The sequence below is a fragment of the Mauremys reevesii genome, linkage group 4 (genome assembly GCF_016161935.1).
Source record: "Mauremys reevesii isolate NIE-2019 linkage group 4, ASM1616193v1, whole genome shotgun sequence".
NCBI classification, from domain to species: domain Eukaryota; kingdom Metazoa; phylum Chordata; order Testudines; family Geoemydidae; genus Mauremys; species Mauremys reevesii.
In genome coordinates this window covers 140,299,303-140,320,898 of record NC_052626.1, presented here as the reverse complement: position 1 = coordinate 140,320,898, position 21,596 = coordinate 140,299,303, and the positions used below count along the sequence as shown (strand labels likewise).

The 21,596-nt window shown below is 42.1% G+C and overlaps 1 protein-coding gene across 6 annotated transcripts in view; it reads left to right on the top strand.

Annotated features, from left to right (window-relative positions):
- Nucleotides 1-21,366, top strand: part of NGF (nerve growth factor) — a 49,217-nt gene extending 27,851 nt beyond the window's left edge. The window contains exons 2-4 of one of the 6 annotated variants that reach the window (XM_039533415.1): nucleotides 16,994-17,132; nucleotides 19,213-19,314; nucleotides 19,794-21,366. In XM_039533415.1, coding sequence (XP_039389349.1) covers nucleotides 20,529-21,257 — 729 coding nt within the window. In that variant the 5' untranslated portion in view covers nucleotides 16,994-17,132; nucleotides 19,213-19,314; nucleotides 19,794-20,528 and the 3' untranslated portion in view covers nucleotides 21,258-21,366. Of the gene's footprint in view, nucleotides 1-16,990; nucleotides 17,133-19,212; nucleotides 19,315-19,793 lie in introns of all 6 variants that reach the window. The other 5 variants (XM_039533416.1, XM_039533413.1, XM_039533417.1 and 2 more) reach the window with 5 other exon arrangements.
- Nucleotides 21,367-21,596: the final 230 nt, after the last annotated feature.

Genomic DNA, 21,596 nt, shown 5'->3' with positions numbered 1-21,596 from the left:
ACATCCCAATGGGACCCAAGAATCTTTCTGAATGAAGTTATTTCACTGTGAAAATGAAGACACATTTAGTGACTTATTGCCTGACTGTGTGGTTTCTGCCATGTGTAGAACACCACAGCTGTACATGACATTGTGTGCTGGGTACAAGGAGAACAAGTGAGTCCCTCCAGCAAAGACCTTGTAGCCTAAAAGCACCAGGAAACGGGAGTGCAGGACAGGAGGAGATTGGTCAGCAGAGCAGGAACTCTTCACAGAAGAGAAGTGTTCCCGTGTGTGAAAGGAGGAGGGAGCTTGGCCAACACTGAAGGAGAGGCTTCCCCAAACGTTGTGGGTGGGCATGGAGGGAAGTACAAAGGCTGGAGCCAAAGGGCGTTTGTCAGCGGAGATACTTGGACAGAGCACTAGAAGCTTGAAAATGCAGCCCAAGAAAGGGGCACAGAGTCAGGGGAGGAGCTGGGTGGTGTAGTTTGTGCAAGGCTCTTTAAGGTCTGGAGGGTTGTTTTACGTGTTCCTAGAGGTAAATTTCATACTGGCAAGTAACTGATGCCTGACTATTGAGTGTGCTGCCGAGCAAACTGGACAGGTCTCACAGCCATGTAGTCCTTACACTCAAGATCCAGACTGCCTTTTAGGCAGGGGAGCTACAGCTCTGTACTGCCCCAGAAGAACCACTGCGATACCCAATGTCTCCCGGAGTTCCCAGTGTGGAGTTCTGTTTGCGCTGCTACATTCCTTAGAGGCATGCAGCCTTCTGCCTCCACTGGTTAGTGCTGGGGGAGGGTAGCATGGAGCAATGTCCCTGCTCCTTTGGGTGCCACACATCCCAGCAAACAAGTAGAGAAAACAGCCCTGAGGGAAGGGTGACCAGATAGCATGTGCAAAATCAGAATGGGGGTGGGGGTAATAGGTGCCTATACAAGACAAAGCTCCGAATATCAGAACTGTTCCTATAAAGTCAGGACATCTGGTCACCCTACCTGAGGGTCACCAGGGAACAGGGTCTGCCATCTAGCTTGGCCCTGCAATGGATGATGCAGATTGGGGAAAGAATTTCCCTTCCTTACTCCCACATCTAGCACCAGAGTAAGGGCCATGTAGAATCTGTTCATTTGCATTTCCTACTACTTGAGGGCAAAGTGGAAAAAATGCAAGAACAGTAAATACAGGAGTGCCAAGTAACAGCGGCAGCTGCACAAACAAATCCTGCAGATTTACACGGACAGGAATGACAGTGGTGTACTCTTCTGATAATTAATCAAAGACAAAGGAGCAATGTAAAGACAGTCCAGAGTAGAATACAGACAAAAAAAATGAGATGTAGGGCTTTAAAAAATTTTTTTAAAATGTCTTCAGATTTATGCAAATCCCACATCATCATGGTAGCAAAAACATGCAAACTACAAAGTCACATAAGCATGAATTCTGGGAACACCACTATGCGCAATGTGCCTCTATCTAAAAAGCACTTCAGTGGCTCTGCTCATATACTGCAAGCTGAGAAGTCAAAGCTGAACATTTTTTTGTCTGTTTTCTTTCTGATGACGTCTAGAAGAGCCAAAGCATCAGTACAAATTGCTTTTATCATCTAATGTTTTTCTTGGTGAACGAACTACCCAACATGGCAGGAGAGCCTCATTCTCATGAGGATCTGCTTGTGGCTCCAGAGAACATTACAATTGTAATACAGATTATACTGTACTCTGGTAGCATTTCCAAGGTTGTCGTTTTCTTGTGGGTAATTCAGCTATAACCCCTATTCTTAGGAGTTCACAACTGGTCATTTCAAAATTGCATCAGATTTAAATGGGGCTTGTTTGTGCAGAGACAGGGAACATTTGACTTTCATCTGTGATAATTTGGAGGTCGCCAAAAACCAACATAAAATCCCTAAAAAAATACCTTTTTTCCTGGATTAAACTGAAGCAATAGAATTTTAATTTTCCAAAAGAAAAGCACAGCTACCAGATGGAGTAATTGCTTTGAGTATGCTGATGAACGGTTGCTTTGAAATTATTGGGATACAGTCTCTAGAATGGGCTCAAACTTCACACCCAGAATATGCGCAAGCATGCATGTTAAGTCACTATATGTCACTTTTGCATATGTAGGGTTAGTCATTTGGAACCAATATACTTGCATAGGATTTCCTGGATGTAAATGAGAGCACAGATTCAACCCATTAGTGATGGGTCCAAATTTAGGATTTGATATAGTATAAGTTAAATGGGTTTGTTTTGGTTTTTATTGGCTTTCATTCTTCTACTCAAATATTGCTTTAATTCAGGTCATAAAATATTTTAAAGACCTAAGTTCCCGGTTCAGTTTAACTCATTACACCCAATGGTATCTAGTCATCTACAGAACTCATGTTCCAGAATGTATTATAACAATGTTTTCCATGTTTATAGAGCATTTCATAGGAGGCTCTCAAAGCAATTTCAAATATTAACTAAGGCTTTGTTGATTTAAGTTAGATCACTAACATTTAAATTTTACATTCAAATATCATGCCTAAAGCTCATGTGGATTTGTAATACAGTGAGTCACACAAAACCATAAAAACCCTGAAATAAAAAGCATATAACCCAGAGAGTAAACAGGACTGCATTGGGATGTTATTGGCTGTTTCATATATCAAGTGCACTGGAAGTTGAGGTAGTAAGTCTCTGAAGCATTCATTAGTATTTTTTGTTACCTTTTTCAAATTGGCAGGTTATTTCTCAGGGCTGTAACGTGAGTGAACAAAGAGGGAATTCATTTGCTAAGAACAAGAAGCCCCCAATGTCCCATGTGGGGAACAGATCCCTCATTTAGAAATAGGAAAGTCTCCTTGAAGTAAAGAAAAGCAAGGCAGTGTATCTAGTGGCTAGAGAAGCAAACTGCTAGACAGGATTCCTAGGTATATTCGCAAAAAGAACAGGAGTACTTGTGGCACCTTAAAGACTAACAAATTTATTTTAGCATGAGCTTTCGTGAGCTAAAGCTCACTTCTTCAGATGCATAGAATGGAACACACAGACAGGAGATATTTATACATACAGAGAACATGAAAAGGTGGAAGTATGCATACCAACAGGAAGAGTCTAATCAATTGAGATGAGCTATCATCAGCAGGAGGAAAAAAAACTTTTTGAAGTGATAATTAAGATGGCCCATAGAAGGTGTGAGGAGAACTTAACATAGGGAAATAGATTCAATTAGTGTAATGACCCAACCATTCCCAGTCTCCGTTTAGGCCACAGTTAATTGTATCTAGTTTGCATATTAATTCGAGTTCAGCAGTTTCTCTCTGGAGTCCTGACTCTGCCACTGATTTGCCACATAATTCCTACTGGTACCTCATCGGTCTGTTATAAGGCCTAATTAATTATTGTGTATAAAATCATTTGAGATCTTTGAACAACATTTTTGTAAATGCAACCAATATTCTATTTAAGTATTAACAGTATTTCTGTAGGTTTTAGAAAGCCTTTTATGAGCAGAGGAACATCTTCCTCTCGTAGAGTACAGGCTTATTTTGGGATCTCTTCTATTCAAATTTTTAATCCCTTTTCATGGACAAATCTGTTTCATCTTTGAAAACAGCTCCAGTCTTTCATAGCTTGGCATAATTTCCAAAACAATTTCACTGTTTTTGATATCACAAGAATTTTATGAACTTCATCTAGCTTCTGATTTTGTAGGGCCACCGCCTACATTGCAAACGCTGACCTCTGTTTCACTGCTGATCTATTTTTCTTCTTTCAGTTGCCAATTACAAACAAGTGTAATAATTATCACATGGAATAGAATTCCCATCCTGTTGAAAAACTTGTGGCTTTTACAAAAAGTAAAAGCATAGGAAAGTTTGAGAGACTCTGATAGGAGTTAAAAATTCCTTGTTTGGATAAAGAGTGAATGGAGAATGAAGAATTGAAACAACAACAAAAAATCATTAAATACCATGAGGATTATGTCAGCATTTCCTGAAGGTTGTGTGTGTGTGTGAAGAATGTTTTTCTAAAATAAAGTTTTGGAGAAATCTTACAATGATGGAATCTGTTTGCCCAAGAGATTCTGATCATGACTTAACTGTAGAACTGGGCAAAATTTTTTGGACAAATAGTTTATTTGCCAAAAAATGCATTTTGGTCAACTTGAAACTATTCACAAATTTGGCACACATTCACTGAGTAGCTTAGGACAAAAACAATTTTCAGTCTAGATTCACAAGGTGACTTAGGAGGAGTTGAAGGTTGTGGTATTCGTGCTCCCCCCATCCAGAGCCAGCTCCAGCTTTTTCGCCACCCCAAGCGGCAAAGAAAAAAAAAACCTGATTGAAGGACCTGCCGCCGAAGACTGAAGCGGAGTGATTGAGCTGCTGCCGACGAGGACGAGAGGGACTGAAGGATCCGCCGCGGACCCAGTTGTGCTGCCTCGCGAACAGACAGAGTGCTGCCCCTTTCTATTGGCCACCCCAGGCACCTGCATCCTTCGCTGGTGCCTGGAGCTGGCCCCGCCCCCATCCCCGATAACCTCAAATAGTCACTGAGGCAGAGACAGTTATTCTAGAGCCTAATGGTTAGGGCACTCACTGGAGGAGGGGCATGTTGGAGAAAAAAATAAGGTTCTGAATCCTGCTGCCCCAATTAATATTTATATAAAGTTGAACAGCTTCAACTGAAGAGATTGAGAGCGAGACCTGCCCCAGAATACCCAATAGCCTGAGGGTTGGAGCATTCACCTCAGACAGGGGAGACCTGAGTCCACATTGTTGTTGCAGAGTAGGAGTTTGAACCCATGCTCCTCACATCACAGGTGAGTTCCCAAACCAGTGGGTCAAAGGTGGAGGGGGGCAGCACAAGCTCCTCCTCCTCTGGCCAGTTTGTGAATTTAGCCCTTGAAAATACTAAGAAACAAGCATTTTGTTTGATCCAAAATTGACTTTTTCAATTGACTGAAAATTCTGAGAGTTTCAGATTCTGTTCAGGTCAAACAGTTTTCCTGATTTTTCAGAACTGCTACCAAAACAAAAAGTCAGTTATTCACCCAGCTCTATTTCCCAGTTTTTATTTTATACAAACACTTCTGTGTTTCCGTGTTACATGCTCCACAAGGTATGACTGATCTCAGGCAGGTAACAGATTGTTTTAGAGACCTCCCTATGCCCTGTGGTATAAACTGACATCTCTTTTTTACTGCTAACAAAAGTGAACATTATGATGCTATTCCTGTGCCTAGAGTGGTAGCTGCATGGCAGCCCTGCACCCTAGCCCTGGATTTGGCAGGGGGCAGTGAATTTCACTTCCCATCCACCCCAAATAGGAAGGCTTCACATTCTTGGAGTGAATTTCACCCTGAACCCTCAGCTGTGATTTTCCAGTCAGTGCCTGAGGCCTCTGTGTGAGGATTTAGCCTCTTTCAGTCAGTGCCTTGTGCCAGTGAGTTAGGATTTATGAAACCCAAAATTCCAGTAAAACACTCATCCATAGACCGAAGTCTGCAATGGAAGATTCCAAGCTAGTCATCATGTGTCAATCATTAGCGTTAGGTTTGATTTGTGGCTACTATTATGATCATTCTACAACTGCATGCTCAGCTAATGCTTTGCAGCCAGAGTTTTGGGCATCTTCGGCCTGATTCACCACTCCATCATACCAGCTTTAAACCTTTTGAGTCCATTGACTTACCGAGAATTAGGGCCCTTGTGTCTTGAGCCTCACACTCCCTCCGATATTTTGCCCTGTCCTTTATTTTCAGAGAAACTTCCCACCAGTCTCATGAGTGACTATTAACTCATTTTTCCTTCACCGTGTTTAAGGCCCCTTGGAATGACATGACTAATTTTAGTAACATTTGTTCTGTGTAAGCCATTTTGTCTTAGTTATCTAAATTAGATAATTTTATCTCTGTCAGGGCAACTTTGTGCGCTTTTATCACCCTGCTAACCCTCAGGATTGTCAGTGACAGCTCAGTCCCATTGGAAACCCTTAACTGGGGCAGCATTCTAAAGGTCATGTGCTGTTACTAAAAGGAAATCAGTTCTCTAGACAGTTGTTGGTGATTAGAAAGCCTCATGAATGTGCGCTCTAGATTGGGAGAAACCATAGAGAGCCCTGATCCCAAAGACACCCATAAATATGAGGGTACTCTCATACATCGGCACATTCTTCCACCAGAATTCCCTAGCCTGCATTTGTGTGAGCCAACAATAGCAGTGAGTGCAATGAGATTGCTAGCATGGTCTTCCTTAACCCCCATGAACCAGACAGCAACCTCACTGATCAAACAGCCAGCTGATAATACCTGTTGGTTCCTCACTGTCTGGTCTGGATTTGAACCTGAAGTCTAGAAGTAGATCTGCCACCCGTCCTTCTACAACTGTGCAGAATGATACTGCAGCATAGGAAGGGACATTGCAATGTGTTATTCCCAAAGGTATCACCTTCCCGTGGAAGCACTCGTGGAACATTACAGCATTGGAGGCATATTAGTAAGAAGGGCTAGAGACAAGTGGTATCCCACAGGCACTGTAATATATGCACTAGATCAGCTGTGGCCAAACGGTGGCTTGTGAGCCACGTGTGGCTCTTTGCAGTTAAAGTGCAGCTCATGGAGCCCTCCCCCCAACCCCCATTCTCCACCCACCAGACTGGGCATGGGGAGCCTGGGGCTTCTGCCCTGCGGGGAGGTGGTCTCAGGGCTGTAGCTCAAGCCCCAGCACATGCTGTCCCACAGGGCAGGTTGTGCGTGTCGTGCGGCACTCAAACTTCTGAGGGTTATCATATGCGGCTCGGAGGGTCAGGAAGTTTGGCCACCCCTGCACTAGATGGTAACTTGCTGATAACAGTCTAAGAAATGAGCTCAGAGTTCTTTTTTTTATATCCTTTGCTTGATCTTACCCCAAGGTAAGACCCGTCATTATGATGCTGTCAGCATGGTTCCACTCTTCCCCAGACCTTCCGGCTTTTCAGTGTTTTAAGTTACATTGTATCACTAATTTACACACATTGTTAAAATATTTGTATAGATGAGCTTGGGGCCATCCTCCCCTTATTAACAAAGTCAGAGTCATAAGTGAGGAGAATTTCTGAGATGCACATTTCCTAGTGGTTTTCACTGTGTTGGGTAATATTAAGCAAAAATTGGATGACTGGGGAATGTATGTTACTGAGGTTTTAGTTTTATATCGGGGAGAGGCCAAACTGCCCTGTTTGAGGATAAGCAGGGCATTTTCCTGTTCTCCTATAATAAAAATAATTGACATAAAAGGGGCTTAATTTTGACCTCACTTCCATAGGTGTAAATCAGGAGTAACCCCATTAAAGTCAGTGGAATGATATGGATATAAAAATGGTATGAAAGCAGGATCAGGCCCAAAAAAAGGTTCTTAAACTTTTATCATGGCAACTTAAAATGTTTGCTACCCCCACTCTGTGGTCTGCTCCCGGCTCTAACCAGCTGTGTCACTCTGGAGCCCACTGCCAGAATTACTAGTGACAATCAGATATATAGTGTTGGGGTCTGACTGTACAATGAATGGGTAGTAGGTACCCGGATAGGTCATGGGACAGAGTCGTTACTCCAGCTCCCTTCAGGCAACAGGTTATTTACAAATCTTGCCTCCATTCACTCACTTCTAATTCTAGCTTGGATCCTCTATTCTAGCTTTCACCCTCTTCTGTGAAAGGACTCGGGCTCTGACAACCTCTTCCCAGTCACACCTCAGGGCCGACACCCATCCACTCAAATGGCTTCAACTATTATCTCATAGCTGGTCACTCTCAAACCAGCTTTTTTCCTCTGGGTTTGTGCCCCTCTGCCCAGTGCTGTCTTTCAGCAAGGTATCTCCCTGGCACCGTCACTTGGATAGCTTGCCAATGACTCTAGTTTAATATGGCTAAACTTGAACTCCTTATTTTTCCTCTTAAACCTTCCCATCTTGTCACTGTTGGTCCCACATCCTCTTGGCTGTCCAAACTTACAATTGGGGGGGGGTCATCTTTGATTCTGCCTTCTTATTCTGCCCAAACATCCAGGTCATGTCCAAATTCTCCATAGCCTATGAAAAATCCATCCCTTCCTCTGTCCTGACAGCTAGGGTGGCTGTCCATGTCCTCTCACCTTAATTACTAAAGTCTCCTCCTCTCCAATGACCATATCAGACCCCACCAGTCCATCAAAATGCAGCTCCCACTTTACCGTTCTGCCTGTTCCTCCTACCATGTCAAGCCCTCCCACTCTGAGCCCCAACATGGGCTTCCCATGCTAAACACATTCTTACCATCAAAGCCCTGCACAGCTCCACTGTGGCCTACCTCATCTCATTTATCACTTCCCTCCCATGGATGCAAGTCACTCTACCCTGCTTGTTCCCTTTTCTCAACACCTATCTCTACTGAGTTACCACCCTCTAGTAACTCTGAGCCTTCCTAAGTGAGTCATGTGTTTGAAGATGCCCAAATGAAGTGATCCACCAACAATGACAGTGAAGACTCACCTCCCAGTTATACCTCCCTTTGGGATTCCCAGTGCACCCAGACTTTTGCCTGTCTGCCTTTGTGTTTGTAAGCTCTTCTGGGCAGCACCTGGTGTCACTGTGTCAGGTGCAGGGCCAAGAGCTGTCAATACTTTACAGATTAGCTGGTAGCAATAATTAGGTGTGCTTCATCACTAGAGAGCAAAGCAATCCCTTTTGCACGCTGAGGCACAGAGTTCTACTCAAATGCTTTAGGTACGCTATTAGTCATGCAACATCCTGAAAGACTATTATACTCTTATGGGGATGTTGGCTACATTCTATTTCCTGTAATCAGAACTCATGTTACTGCTTCATATTATAAGCCTAGTAAAGCTTGCCCAGCTGAAATCATTGCAGAGTGGCATGGGGAACATCCTACTGCAGAGGAAAAAATAAGGCAGCTCTTCCTACAAGCCTTCAGGAAAGGACTGCAGAAGTTTCAGTGAGATCTCTCAGGAGGGTAAAAGGGACATCCCCACGCACATTCAGTGTTCTACATGCCCTCCCCCACCAGGAGAATGAAAAGCAAATGCCAACTCTACCTCTAGTGCGTCTCATGTGAGTAAAACAATGAAAAATCAATACTTACATCTTGTTAACTTCAGATGGGCCAGGTATCAGAGGCAGAGCATGAGCAGCAGATATAGTGCTCAGAGCCAGGGTTCACAGTCAGGCCAGCTCAGAGGCAGGAGACAAAGCAGAGATCAGAACCACAAGTCAGATGCCAGGAGCCAAGCCAGGTCAGGGCACCAGGAAGTCAAGCTGGGGGAGCAGACAGCACAAGGTACACAGTCCCAACCAGGTGACTGCTGGTTGTTCAGAAAGCTTCCTGTGCCTGTTGCTGGCTTAAGTAAGGGCAGCAGGCCAATCAGCTGCTCTGGGACTCCACCAATGGGATGTCAGGGGGTGGAGCCTCAAACTGGGGCTGAGCTTTATGGGTCCTGGGTGAGCAGATATAAGCAAACTGCCAAGTGGAAGGTTGCAGCATAGCTGTACCTATAAACTCCATGGACTTGGGTTTGAGGCCTCTGGGTTATGATACCAGGTGCCATCTTTATATTGAAACATTGCAAGGAAAAATTCATGCATACATTTACCCAAGTTTTCTCATTTGACTCATCCATGTTCACCTGACAGGACTGGCTAGACTATGGTGGAGTCTCAAACTGGTTGTGGCTCACAGCATGGCTACTGTGTCCTCCTCCTCCTCCTTATTGTTCGTGGCAGAGGGTCTCTGACTCAGGCTCCTCTGAGGTATCCAGAAGTGTGAGGGGTGCTGGTGAGTTCTTCACCAAGTATGCCATGCAGTTTGTTGTAGAAGCAGCAGTTCTCCAGTGGACCACCAGACCTATTGTTGGTCTCCCTGGCCTTGTGATATGCCAGGTAAAGTCACTTACACTTGGCACTATTGCTGCTGATCCCTGTTGTACCCCTTTGCCTGCATCTCCTGCATCACCTCTTCATATATGTCCATGTTTCTGTGGCTGGTCCGTAGCTGTGCTTGCACAGTCTCTTCTTCCCATGGGCCCAAGAGATCCAAACCTCCTGTCTGCTCCAAACAGGAGTGTGTCTAGTGCATGGTGCTGGCGTGGTAATTTGGGAAGTTGCCCACAACAGAGGTGCGCTGCTGGATGTGCTCGCCAAGGCAAGCAATCAGGAAAAAGCATTTCAAAAACACGCAAGACGGTTTTAAAATGTGGGGGATGGCTTCTGGTCTCTGTGACCCCTGAACAGTGGAGTTTAAAGTTGTGACCAAAGCGGTCACAGCATTGGAGGATTGTTAGGGTTGGCACAGGCTACACACTATCTGCACTTGCACTGCGTCAACATCTGTAGGTCAACCAGGGCTTCATGCCATTCAGGGAGGTGGTTATACTGTGTTGCTGTAATGGGATACTTACATTGCCCGGTGACAAATTTGAATGTAGACACATGCACAAATAGGTCGACACAAGACTACTTATGTCCACCTAACTTTGTAGTAGACCAGGCCCTGCTCTAGGGAGCATGACTAGTGCAGTCCAGGTTTACTTGGTCCTATGTTAGCACAGGGGGCGGGACTTGATGGCTTCTTGAGGACCCTTCTAGCTCTACGTTTCTATGATTTTATGACTCAGCAGTGACTAGGAGTTGGAGAAGTACACTTTACATTTGGAGACATACACATCAGTTAATAAATTAAAGGAACATCTGAATTTTTCTAATCATTAAGCTATGCTTGAACCACTTGTGGTTTTTATTTAAGTATTTATTCATTTTTATCTGGCCCAAAAATCTGCCATCTTCTTTAAAGTATTGTTTCAGAAATGACACAAATAGGCATTCCAAATAGTGTCTTGCATAGGACTAGAACATAACCCATGTGGCTAGGTTTATTTTTCTGTAGAATAGAATTTTACTGTTACTTTTGATTGGGATATTAGTTATATTTTCCCTTGTAATGTGGGAGATCTGGTTTACTGCACAACTGTGATAATGTGCATGCTAGCAGGCTGAATTCTGTTTTCTCTACCAACATATCTGCACCGAAAAAGAGCCCAAGATAAAAATAATGTTCCTTGCTCCTTGTGTTATCCTCACATAGGGCCTGATTCTGCAGCATTTACTCATACTGAGTAACATCACATTAGTAGTCCCAATTAACTTTAACGATGTTTGTCTGCACACATAAAGGTTAGATATAGTATGGTGATGAGCCGGTTAAGAGGGCCAAGGGGCCTAAGAGATCACCTGATAGTTTTTTTCAGAATTCTGTCCCACCACACACGCAGCTGAATGTTCTGCAAGTTGGTTCCATTTAAATGCCATGCTGCAGTGTTTGAAAAGCGTTGCCGTACTAAGAATCAGCGAACATGCCTCAGATGCAAACAAAGCAGGTTCTAACTCTTGAGTCTTATTTTTCCCATAACAAATTAATGTTATGCAGATTTTCCCCTCATCCAGTGAAATGATTACATTCATAACTGGACTTTGTTAGTATTCAGGGAACCCCAATATGCAGTCAGAATTGGGCAGATAACAGAGCTTACACACAGTATATTGGCTTTGTCATGACTAATCTATCAGCCAACTTCCCTTCCCTGGGTCAAAAATAGGACTTATCATTGAAAGTTACTGGCAACGTTAACCATGGCCCGACTGGTACATTATTCCATAATAAAGCTGGTACAATTGGAGCTATGGGTTCTAAACACCTCTGAAAAAGCAAGCCTTTGTCTTCTCTGGACCTTTGTTAGCCCCTCTTTAAAAGATTCACTTGCCTCTCAGGTGAGCATATGGAAGGTGCAAAATAATTTTTATTATAATCCCATAAAAATGTGGCTTTTGGCTGGTTTCACCAGCAGAAGGTTTTTGCACAACGGTAGACCACACAAAAGCCAACTAATAGAAGGCACCAATCCTACGGTTAATGTGATAAAAATCCATACAGAAGAAATGTGTAGGTGAAAAAACTGAGTAATTTAGATGTTTCTGAAATCTACTAGCCAGGGCTGGCTCCAGGTTTTTTGCCGCCAATGAAGCAAAAAAAATAAAACAAAAAAAACGGAGTGCCGCCGCGGAAGCAAAGTGCCGCCCCCAAAGGGCCAGAGCACCGCCCCTTGAATAGTGCCGCCCCAAGCACATGCTTGGAACACTGGTGCCTAGAGCTGTCCCTGCTAGTAGCCTTTGGCCAGTTCTGTTCAGAGGGCTGTCTCCAGAGGTGTGAACGGTCTGCATCTTCTTAAAACAACATGGGTGAAGAAAGTGATAAGATATTGCTACATAAAAGAAAGAAGGTCTCTTTCAGTTGAGCAAAAAAAGTATATGTAATCTCCATTCACAAAATAGTGTGACAAGAATTGAAGACTCAGGGTGGAAACTGTGGTCTAATTAGAAGCAGAAGAGAATCACTGGGGCATTTATGGACAGCAAGTCAGAAGGTTCTGCAGAACTTTTGAGAGAATCTCCTCCTTCAGTTCAAACAGCAACCATCTGCTTTCGCACAGCTATTGCTCCCACCAGTTTAGTACCAGGCCACCAATTATGTGAGATTTTCATAGGTGTCCTTGTATAAACTCAAGGTTTGCATCTTAGTTTTCAGTTCACACTGAAGAAAATGTAACATAGGAGTATGGCTTTAATTACCGATTGCACAACCAGGTTTTTATATATTTTCCTGATCTTTCATGTCTTGCATTATGGGCTATGACAAAGCAATGAAATCACCTTCTTTACAGAGCTGCATAACATAAGGGGTGAAACCTCAAAGGAAAAATGGAATATGGCAATCTTTAAGGAAAATCCGTGTAGCAAGAATACATTCCAACCAGACATGATGGGAATTATGAGCTGTTAATACTTACAGCACATTTTAGTCTCTAACAGTCTAATGGAAGGGCTTTTTTGGTCAGAATTCATGTTTTAGCAAGAATTAATTGCCATCAACAGTAAAATCACATAGACAGTTCTGCAAAAGCTAACTGGACTGTGATTTGTATTTGAACATCTTTGGCTCTGAAGGCACGTCTTCTGCTCCTGTAGCTTCTTGTTCAGGACAGGAGAGGTTTGTTTATAGACATTATCAATAAGAATCTGTGTCCAGATATCTTGTAATACATGGGAAATGCTATCACAATCCTGCTTTTGTACACTCAGGGTTAACACATTTATTGACTTTGAATATTTTTCAAGCATGTGGCACAACATTATTAAGCTGATACATTTCATTTATCAATTAATAAATTGGATTTGGACAATTGGGAGAGCAGTTGGGAAAGTGATGCACATTAAGGCACTAACTGATTCAGTAAGAGAGATTGGAGTGTAACATTTATAATCTAATGATTACAGACCATGGTTACTAAACTGCTGGGTGACTGTAGATTAATACAGAAGGGGAACATATTGTACAAAGTAGCAGCTAAAACATCCAGCAGTTTTGGTATTGACATCAAATAATTTCCCCTGGCCTCATAATATGGCTCGTTTTTGGGTGACATGTATTAAAGAACAGGCAGATTGTTCTTGCTTTCAAAAAGTGGGTGACTGAGCTCTATATAATTGAAACAAGGCAATCTGTAGAGAGAGACTGCAATTTCTGCTGGGAATTGAATTGCTGGAATTCACATTCCTTTGAGTCTAAAATAGCTAAATTGCACTAGGTTAGTGGTGAAGGAGAAAGCGGCTGGTTTCCTTCATTCTATAGGTGTGGGAAAAAAGAATCTGCTCTTAATCTCAGGGATTCTCTTACTCAAAATGATTCAAGTCCCCTTGGGAGAGATGAGTACTGTGAAGCTCTTGTTAGCCCCAGAGTGAATTTCCCTGGTGGAAAGTTGTCCTTTGTTCATGATGTCATGGTCAAATGGAACCAGAAATAAGAAACACTAGAAGACTTTTTGAAACATAATTATATGTGTATCAAGTAAATTTAAGATACCAGGTTTTCATCTCCTCTGACCTTTGCTACTGAGTTAATGAAAGAGCTAGATGAATCCACTTTAAACATAAGCTTAAAAATACCCATGAAATCCAGCCTTCATTATATCCAACCGCTTGGTTGATGTTTTGGCAGTTACCATCAAGCATATATAATATAATTTTGTGATAAAAGCTGAGTTTATAATGTCTGTCGGTTAAAATTATACAGAAAAATACTATTAAATACAATATTAGGATTCTGATAAACACAAAAAGGGAAATTCTAGGAAGGGGAATTCTGATTTGAAGGTGACAAAGTTCCTTTAGCTCCCAGCTTAGCCACAGGAGACCCAAGTATGTATTGCCCATCATGCCATAGTAAAGCTGAGGTATCACTGGTGCCCTGAGTCAAGATTTTCTATTTGTGAAATCATTCAGTGTGCCAGGAAACAATGGCACTAAAGAGCTGGACTTGTGACAAATAAAACTCCAAATTCTCTCTTTTGTGGGTTTAAATCAAACATTAATATTATTGGAGTGTTGGTGCACTCTGGATTTCCTAGGAAGAAGAGGTAGATAGTATTGAACTTGCAGTGCTGTATTTTGTGTTAGTGGAGTAATGGATCTCTATAACCATGAACTGGAATTCTTTTGACTTTGCATGAGTATCTATTGTTTCCCCCATTGTAGGGGCATTGGAAAAAGGTTTGTAGTTTTCAGAAAGGGTTTGACTTACTATAGATCTAACGAAAGATGAACTTCCTTTTTTATGTATTTATTTCTTGTATTTCTAGCAAATGTCAGAGCTGCAAATATTTTGTTGTAATTTTCACAGATATTGGTGTTAATTCCATACATTCCTGCAAGAACTTCCACCCCTTTTGTGTGTGTGTGTGTGTGCTTAAAGGCTGTCTACTGATTCTTCGGATTATATAGAATAATTCTACACAACAATTTCCTAGACATGTATTGAAATCAATGGATACAGGATTTTTGTATTTTTAACATAACAAGGAAAAGAAAAGATTTTGGCAATAATGTTAACCACTGGTATTCATCTTGGAGGAGGCACAGGGGCCATTCATTTAATATATTTCAAGTATTGAATAACCTCCATCCGGGCAATGTGTCCTTTTGTTCTTTTTTATTTTTATAAGCAGATCCTGGAGCACGTGAGGTAAGATGTCTATTAGTAGAAGAAAAATGGAGCTGAATTCCTTTGTTTTATGTGGTGTAGGTTAGGTTTTGCTTTGCCTGCATACATTGCTTACGGTCTCCCAGGTGAAAAGAGAGTCTCCTTCTGTGTGCTTTAATATGGGTCATCATTTCTAGAACCCGATACTTGTTAGCAAACTGTTAATTTCATGTTGTTCTGCTTTTTTTCTAGCGTGCCTTTATTGTAGGGTGGGCAGCCAGGACTTAACATGTGATACAAAAGAAGAGAGAAGGTTATTTAAATCTAGGTTGATGACTTTTCCAGTAACCATTTGTCTGAGGGTTTTTTTTGTTTTGTTTTATTTTTTAAGTAGTAAAGTGCTTTGTTTCTCTGTAGATCACTACAAGATACTCGTGTGAATAGTGCTGTATATATTTATAACGTGCTACTTCTTTAACTAGTGCATGAGTAAGAGAAGATCCCGAAAGAAGGAAAATTTATATTTTGCAATTCCATGTAAAATGTTTGTTGCAGTGGCTTAAACTAGCTTTAAAATTAGAAAAAAGAAATCTAAACTGACAAGTTCTGAAGAAAGTTTTGCTTCAGTATATCTAACATGCTATTAATCTCTGAGAATTGGATATACAATGGAAACATGGATAGGTGCTGTCTTCAGCATCATTTGAATGACACTGCATCATTTACTGGATTCAGCCATGATGGTGAATCCGGGAAGCATGGAGTAAAAGAACTTTGAAAAAAACTGCTGAAATGAAACTTTTTCTTGTGGTTAAATAACCAGCCAGTTGGAATTGAGCAGTGTTTTCTTAGGGTGGCAGAACAGTTGGAAAAATTGTTGGATTATTTTTGGCAGTGGCATGTATATTATAACTCTATCATTAGTGTTACTAAACTAACAGGCTACATTGAAAGGGTTATTATTTTACTAGTACATTCTTACTAAAATATAATTTACTCAGTTCTATAGCATGACGATTTTGTTTTTAGGGTTTGATGTAACTTAACAAATTCATGTAATTGTAATTTGCCTTATTCTGGAATTTTCTCTATAACAAACTCCATACTGTAGACTGTGGACCATAATCTGCATACAGACATTGGCCACCTCATCTTATCAAAGTGATGCAAGGTCCTTCATCTGTCAAATCAAAAGGCTCCAACAGACCATGATGCTATCCGAGCTACTCCCAGGTTTAGTTAGTGCAAGCCCCATGCTAAAAGTGCTTTGGAAATTTTCAATTAAACTATTAAAAAGAAGTAACTTTGCCTTTTGATTTTTTAAGAGCCACACTATCAACCAAATCCCACAACCTCACTTCCTGATGTGCAGCTCCTTTTAATGAAAACCGGGGGCTTGTGCAGGGGCAGCCAAAAGCATAGTTTGACTCCACAGATTTGGCCTGTGAAATTTCAGTTTAAAAATAACTTGATTAAAAAAAAATTCTAAAGCTTCTTTAATGCCTTGGTGCCAGGTGGATGATCCTCTCACTGAGCGCACCCGCACTAGCGGGGCCTAGTTCTGCCACGTTTACCCACATTGAAACCGAATGGACCACTTGCAGAGTAAGGTCAGATGCAGTCTGAGGGAGGTTGGCACAATCAGCCACTGAATAAGTTAAACTGGCCAAAGTTTACTTTCCATTGACTTCAGTGGCATTCGTGTGCTTAAAGTTAAGCATGTGCTTTCATGCTTTGTTGTTCTTCAAGGCCAGTGCCCGCAGAGTCATAGAGTGCTGTGCTTCAGACATCTCCTATGCCATGAAATTAGCCAAAAAAAATCATAGTTCGAAGAGCCCTGCAAGTGAGCTTCCTGCCTGCCAGGTCTTGCTCCTGTGCTCCTTCTAACAATGGGGAAAGGTTATTTGAAAAGCGTATTTTCTGAATGATTATTGACACAGATACTTTCATTCCTCTAGCAGAACCCAGACTAGATTGTTCAGAGATTCTTAGCTGTGCAGTCAGACTGGCCTGATGGCATGCTGCATCCAACTTCAGCTCAGAGTCTGGAGGCACTAAAGACCTTGCCTGGGAGCAGCTTTCCATTCAATACACACAGAGGTAAGCTCAATAGTAACTGCTATATCAAAACAGACCAAGTCTCATTACACCAGCCTCCTGTCTCCAGCAGTGGCTTGTACCCGCTGCATCAGAGGAGAAGTAGAAGAGCAAATAAATAATAATACACTTGATCAACTGTACAACCAGGTGTGGAAAGAGCAGATTTTTTTCTTAGCCCAAAGAGTGCTTGGTTTATACTCTGAAGCTGGAAGACCAACAGACCCTATCATTTTTACTTTTGCCAGTTTATTTTCACTTAATATTCTTATTTTGTAAGCACCTAATTTGTTATGACTCTTACTAAGTGATTTTCCTCAACAATATCCTCTAGCAGCAAACTCCCAGGTGAACTAAACAGATCAGTAAAAAAAATTGATTAGTTGCCTTTTAATTTCATTGAGTCTTTCCTTCTTCTTCTAGCAGATTACATCATTTGTGGGAAATATTTACTAATTACTGTATTATAATGGAAGCTGAGCCATTCTGAAGTCACATCTGTTATGCAGTACTCTCCATTGCAGTATTTATATTTTTAGTATTGAAAGGTTTGTGATGACCCACATGGCTATATTTGCTAAGAGGTGTCCCTGAATTTCATGCCTAAAGGTTGCAGCTCTGTAAAACCTCTCTGAAGCTCAGATGCACTTGGCATACACTTTACACATTTTCAAAGAGCAGCACTTAAGAGTCAAATACAGGGCTGCCCGGGGGGGGCGGCAGGCAAGTGGGGCAATTTGCCCCAGGCCCCGGGCCCTGCAGGGGCCCCCCACGAGAATATAATATTCTATAGTATTGCAACTTTTTTAATGGAAGGGGCCCCCGAAATTGCTTTGCCCCGGGCCCCCTGAATCCTCTGGGCAGCCCTGGTCAAATATGTACTAAGCATGTGAATGGAAGAAAAGAAACAAACAAACCTTGTGGAATGGCCATTTATGTAAGACAGCAAATCCATATTTCACACACTTCAAGGTCTCCCTGGGCTTTAAATTTATTTTGCACATGCAATTAACTGTGATTGAGGTACACATTGCTTTAATCCTTCATCTTCCACTTCCCATAAACAAATGGAGAGATCCAGTTTTGAAAATGCTTTCTCAAGGTTAAAAAATAACTACACCGCTACCTCGATATAACGCCACCCGATATAACACGAATTTGGATATAATGCGGTAAAGCAGTGCTCCAGGCGGGGGCAGGGCTGCGCACTCCGGTGGATCAAAGCAAGTTCAATATAACACGGTTTCACCTATAACGCAGTAAGATTTTTTGGCTCCCAAGGACAGCGTTATATTGAGGTAGAAGTGTACTAAAAATCCCAAACAAATAGCTTTGTCCTGGTTAGTCCTACCTCACACCATGCTGCCTGCACAGTACTTGCTACAGTGAAGAGAAATATGGAGCAATGCAATTGTAAAGTTGGGGGATGGGGAAAAAAATTGGAGATGGTTTCAATTTTGTGTTAGTAGGTTTAAAGCACAGACTACAATGATGTTAGTAACTGTGTAATAAAAGAGCTGGAGGAAGGGAGATAAATCATTCTTTACATGTTGCTGCATTTTAGTGAATTCTGAATCACACAAAAGCAGAAAACAGGCTTTTATTGGCATCACTAAGCTCTCTTTCCTATAGAAGGAAAGTATAAACAAAGGGTCTATATGTAAATACATTTGGCTGAGGCTGCTGTGGGGGTGTTTAAACTACGTCTGGATTTTGTTCTGCAGACCTTTTTCAATAACATCTCTGTTGAAAAAAGAAAACTCTTTAGCGATGTTGTGAACCATCTGACTTTAATTTGAGTTGGAGAACTGGAGGTTACTCGTAGACTCACATGGCTGTAGTGCTACTCCCACCTCCAAATTCTATTTCCTTACACAGACGATGCCTGTGTAGCACAAGCCGAATGTGGGAAGAAGGCAGCCTTGGGTCCTTCTAAATGAGGTTAGGTTTGGGATGGTGAAGATTTTCAGTGCAGCAAAACCTGCCTCTCGCTCCAACATTCAGTCTCCACTTAATCCAGTTTGGTCACTGCACTGAGAATTGCTAAAGTGGCTCTTGGCCTCTCTCTCTCCCCTTATTGCAGGGACTTTCGCATCATTACCGTCTTCAGTAACTCCTTCCATTTGGCATCTTCGGCTCGCTTCTTGAATCCATCAGATCATCCAGTCCTGCACAAACTCAGCTGGTTAGTTCTATCCAGCTCTTATCTCAGAGAGCAGTTTCCTCATAGGCTCCTGAGTTCTCCATGAGATCCCAGTCTTAGCAAAATCATAAAAACTTAACAAGTACTCTAGTAATCCTCCCAATTTTAGGCTAGGGAAGGCTGAACAGAAAGGGAGGGGGGAGCTTTAGTAATAAGTGATCCATGTCCAGAAAAATATTAAAACATTATGGGAAATTAGAGCTAAATTGCAGAGTTTGAATTTTCCCCTGTGAAATCATGTTTGTCCAGTCAGTGCGTGCCTGCCGGACATGCAGTGAAATCCAAGGCCAGCTGAAACATGTCAGGCAAAATGAGACACTGAGACAGGGGAGGAGTCTGGCTTGATAGTTTTTGTTCTGTTTATGCCCTGTCTCTACTTATTAATGCTTTGCAGGGGAAATACAATGTCTGCCCGTAAGTGCAATTTCAGATTATGTTTCAAATGTCTCTCTTATTCCTAGGATGCCCACTACTGATTCATTACCTAACACACGTCTGTGTTGCCTAATGCAGCTTTCACTGTCACTGGACTTATGGAATAACGTTGTTCCTGAAGAATTTTTAGAAACTGATTTTACATTTTTCCACACCCAAACAGATGTGCATATTCTCCAGCTTCCAGAGCGACGAGCCCCGGCCTTGTTTCTCTATTCAGTGATGTCTTGAACTTGAACTTGCTCACGACTGTCCGAATAAAGAAGGGTGTTTCTCTACCCATAACTCCCAGTGCTGTGACCAAAATGGCCCCAGAGTAGCAGTAGCCATTGTCAAAGAGCTTGAAAAAAATATCAATGGAGATACGTACTCCAGAGAACACCTTCTTATCCTATGGTCTCCACATTAGTAACCCCAAACAAGTGCTTCATATATAATGTTCTAATAACAAATACCAAAGAAATTAATTATAATCCAGCCATTATTTCCTTGGATTACCACTTTATTAAGCACATTAGTGCTGTTTGAATGAGCTTTTCTGGAAGAACATCTGGGACTCACATGAATACCTGATGAGATCTGTATGATCAGCATTACAGTACTAAATATCCAGCAAATTCATTGTCATTAGCAGCATTAGATCAGTAAATACCCATCAAGGTCAGAGTGGGCACTTTTCGTGTAGCACAAGTGCTTTCGGTTCACGTCCCTGTCACTTGTAGTAACCCTCAGTTTTTGTTTCATTCTAGGTGCATAGCGTAATGTCCATGCTGTACTACACTCTGATTATAGCTTTTTTGCTCGGCATACAGGCAGCACCAAAGTCAGAGGACAATGCTCCATGGGGGTTTCCTGCAGGACCCACCATTCAAAATATCCATCGGACTAAAGCAAATCACGTTCCCAAGGCAGCTCAACACACGGCCACTCATCACCTTGCTGGGAAGGTAGACAGCAGAGAAGCTGGACAGGCAGCAAACATCACTGTGGATCCAAAGCTTTTCAGAAAGAGACGATTCCGGTCCCCTCGGGTTCTGTTCAGCACGCAGCCCCCTCCAGTGTTGGGGGATGGGCAGAACATGGAGTATCTGGACAGTGCAGATTCTTTTAACAGGACTATTCGAACCAAGCGGACTGCTCATCCTGTGCTGCACCGGGGAGAATTCTCAGTTTGTGACAGTGTCAGCATGTGGGTTGGGGACAAAACCACAGCTACTGACATCAAAGGCAAAGAGGTGACAGTGCTGGGAGAGGTGAACATTAACAACAATGTTTTCAAGCAGTACTTTTTCGAAACCAAATGCAGGGACCCTAAGCCAGTCTCCAGTGGGTGCCGGGGAATTGATGCTAAGCACTGGAATTCCTACTGCACCACCACGCACACCTTTGTCAAAGCACTGACAATGGAAGGCAAGCAAGCAGCCTGGAGATTTATCCGAATCGATACCGCATGTGTGTGCGTGCTCAGCCGGAAAACAGTGAGACCCTGAGATGGAACAAACATTCATGCCCACATCCTCCCATCCCCCCTACCTCAGCCTGTAAATTATTTTAAATTATAAGGACTGCATGGTATATTTATAGTTTATACAGTAAAGAAAGAACCTCGCTATTTATTAAACTCTTTTGGAAAATCTTTGTGTGTTGTGCACTTAATTTAATGACGTAACAATCTTTTGGGGAAATGTTCATCTCAGCCTTGTCAGCCACAGAGTTTGGCCATTAGAATGCTGTTTTCACCAGTTCTGTGAAAAACAAACATTTTGCACTTTTCATCTCCCCCCTCTCCCCTCTTTTTCACAAAAAGCCAATTTTCACAGGCAAAACCT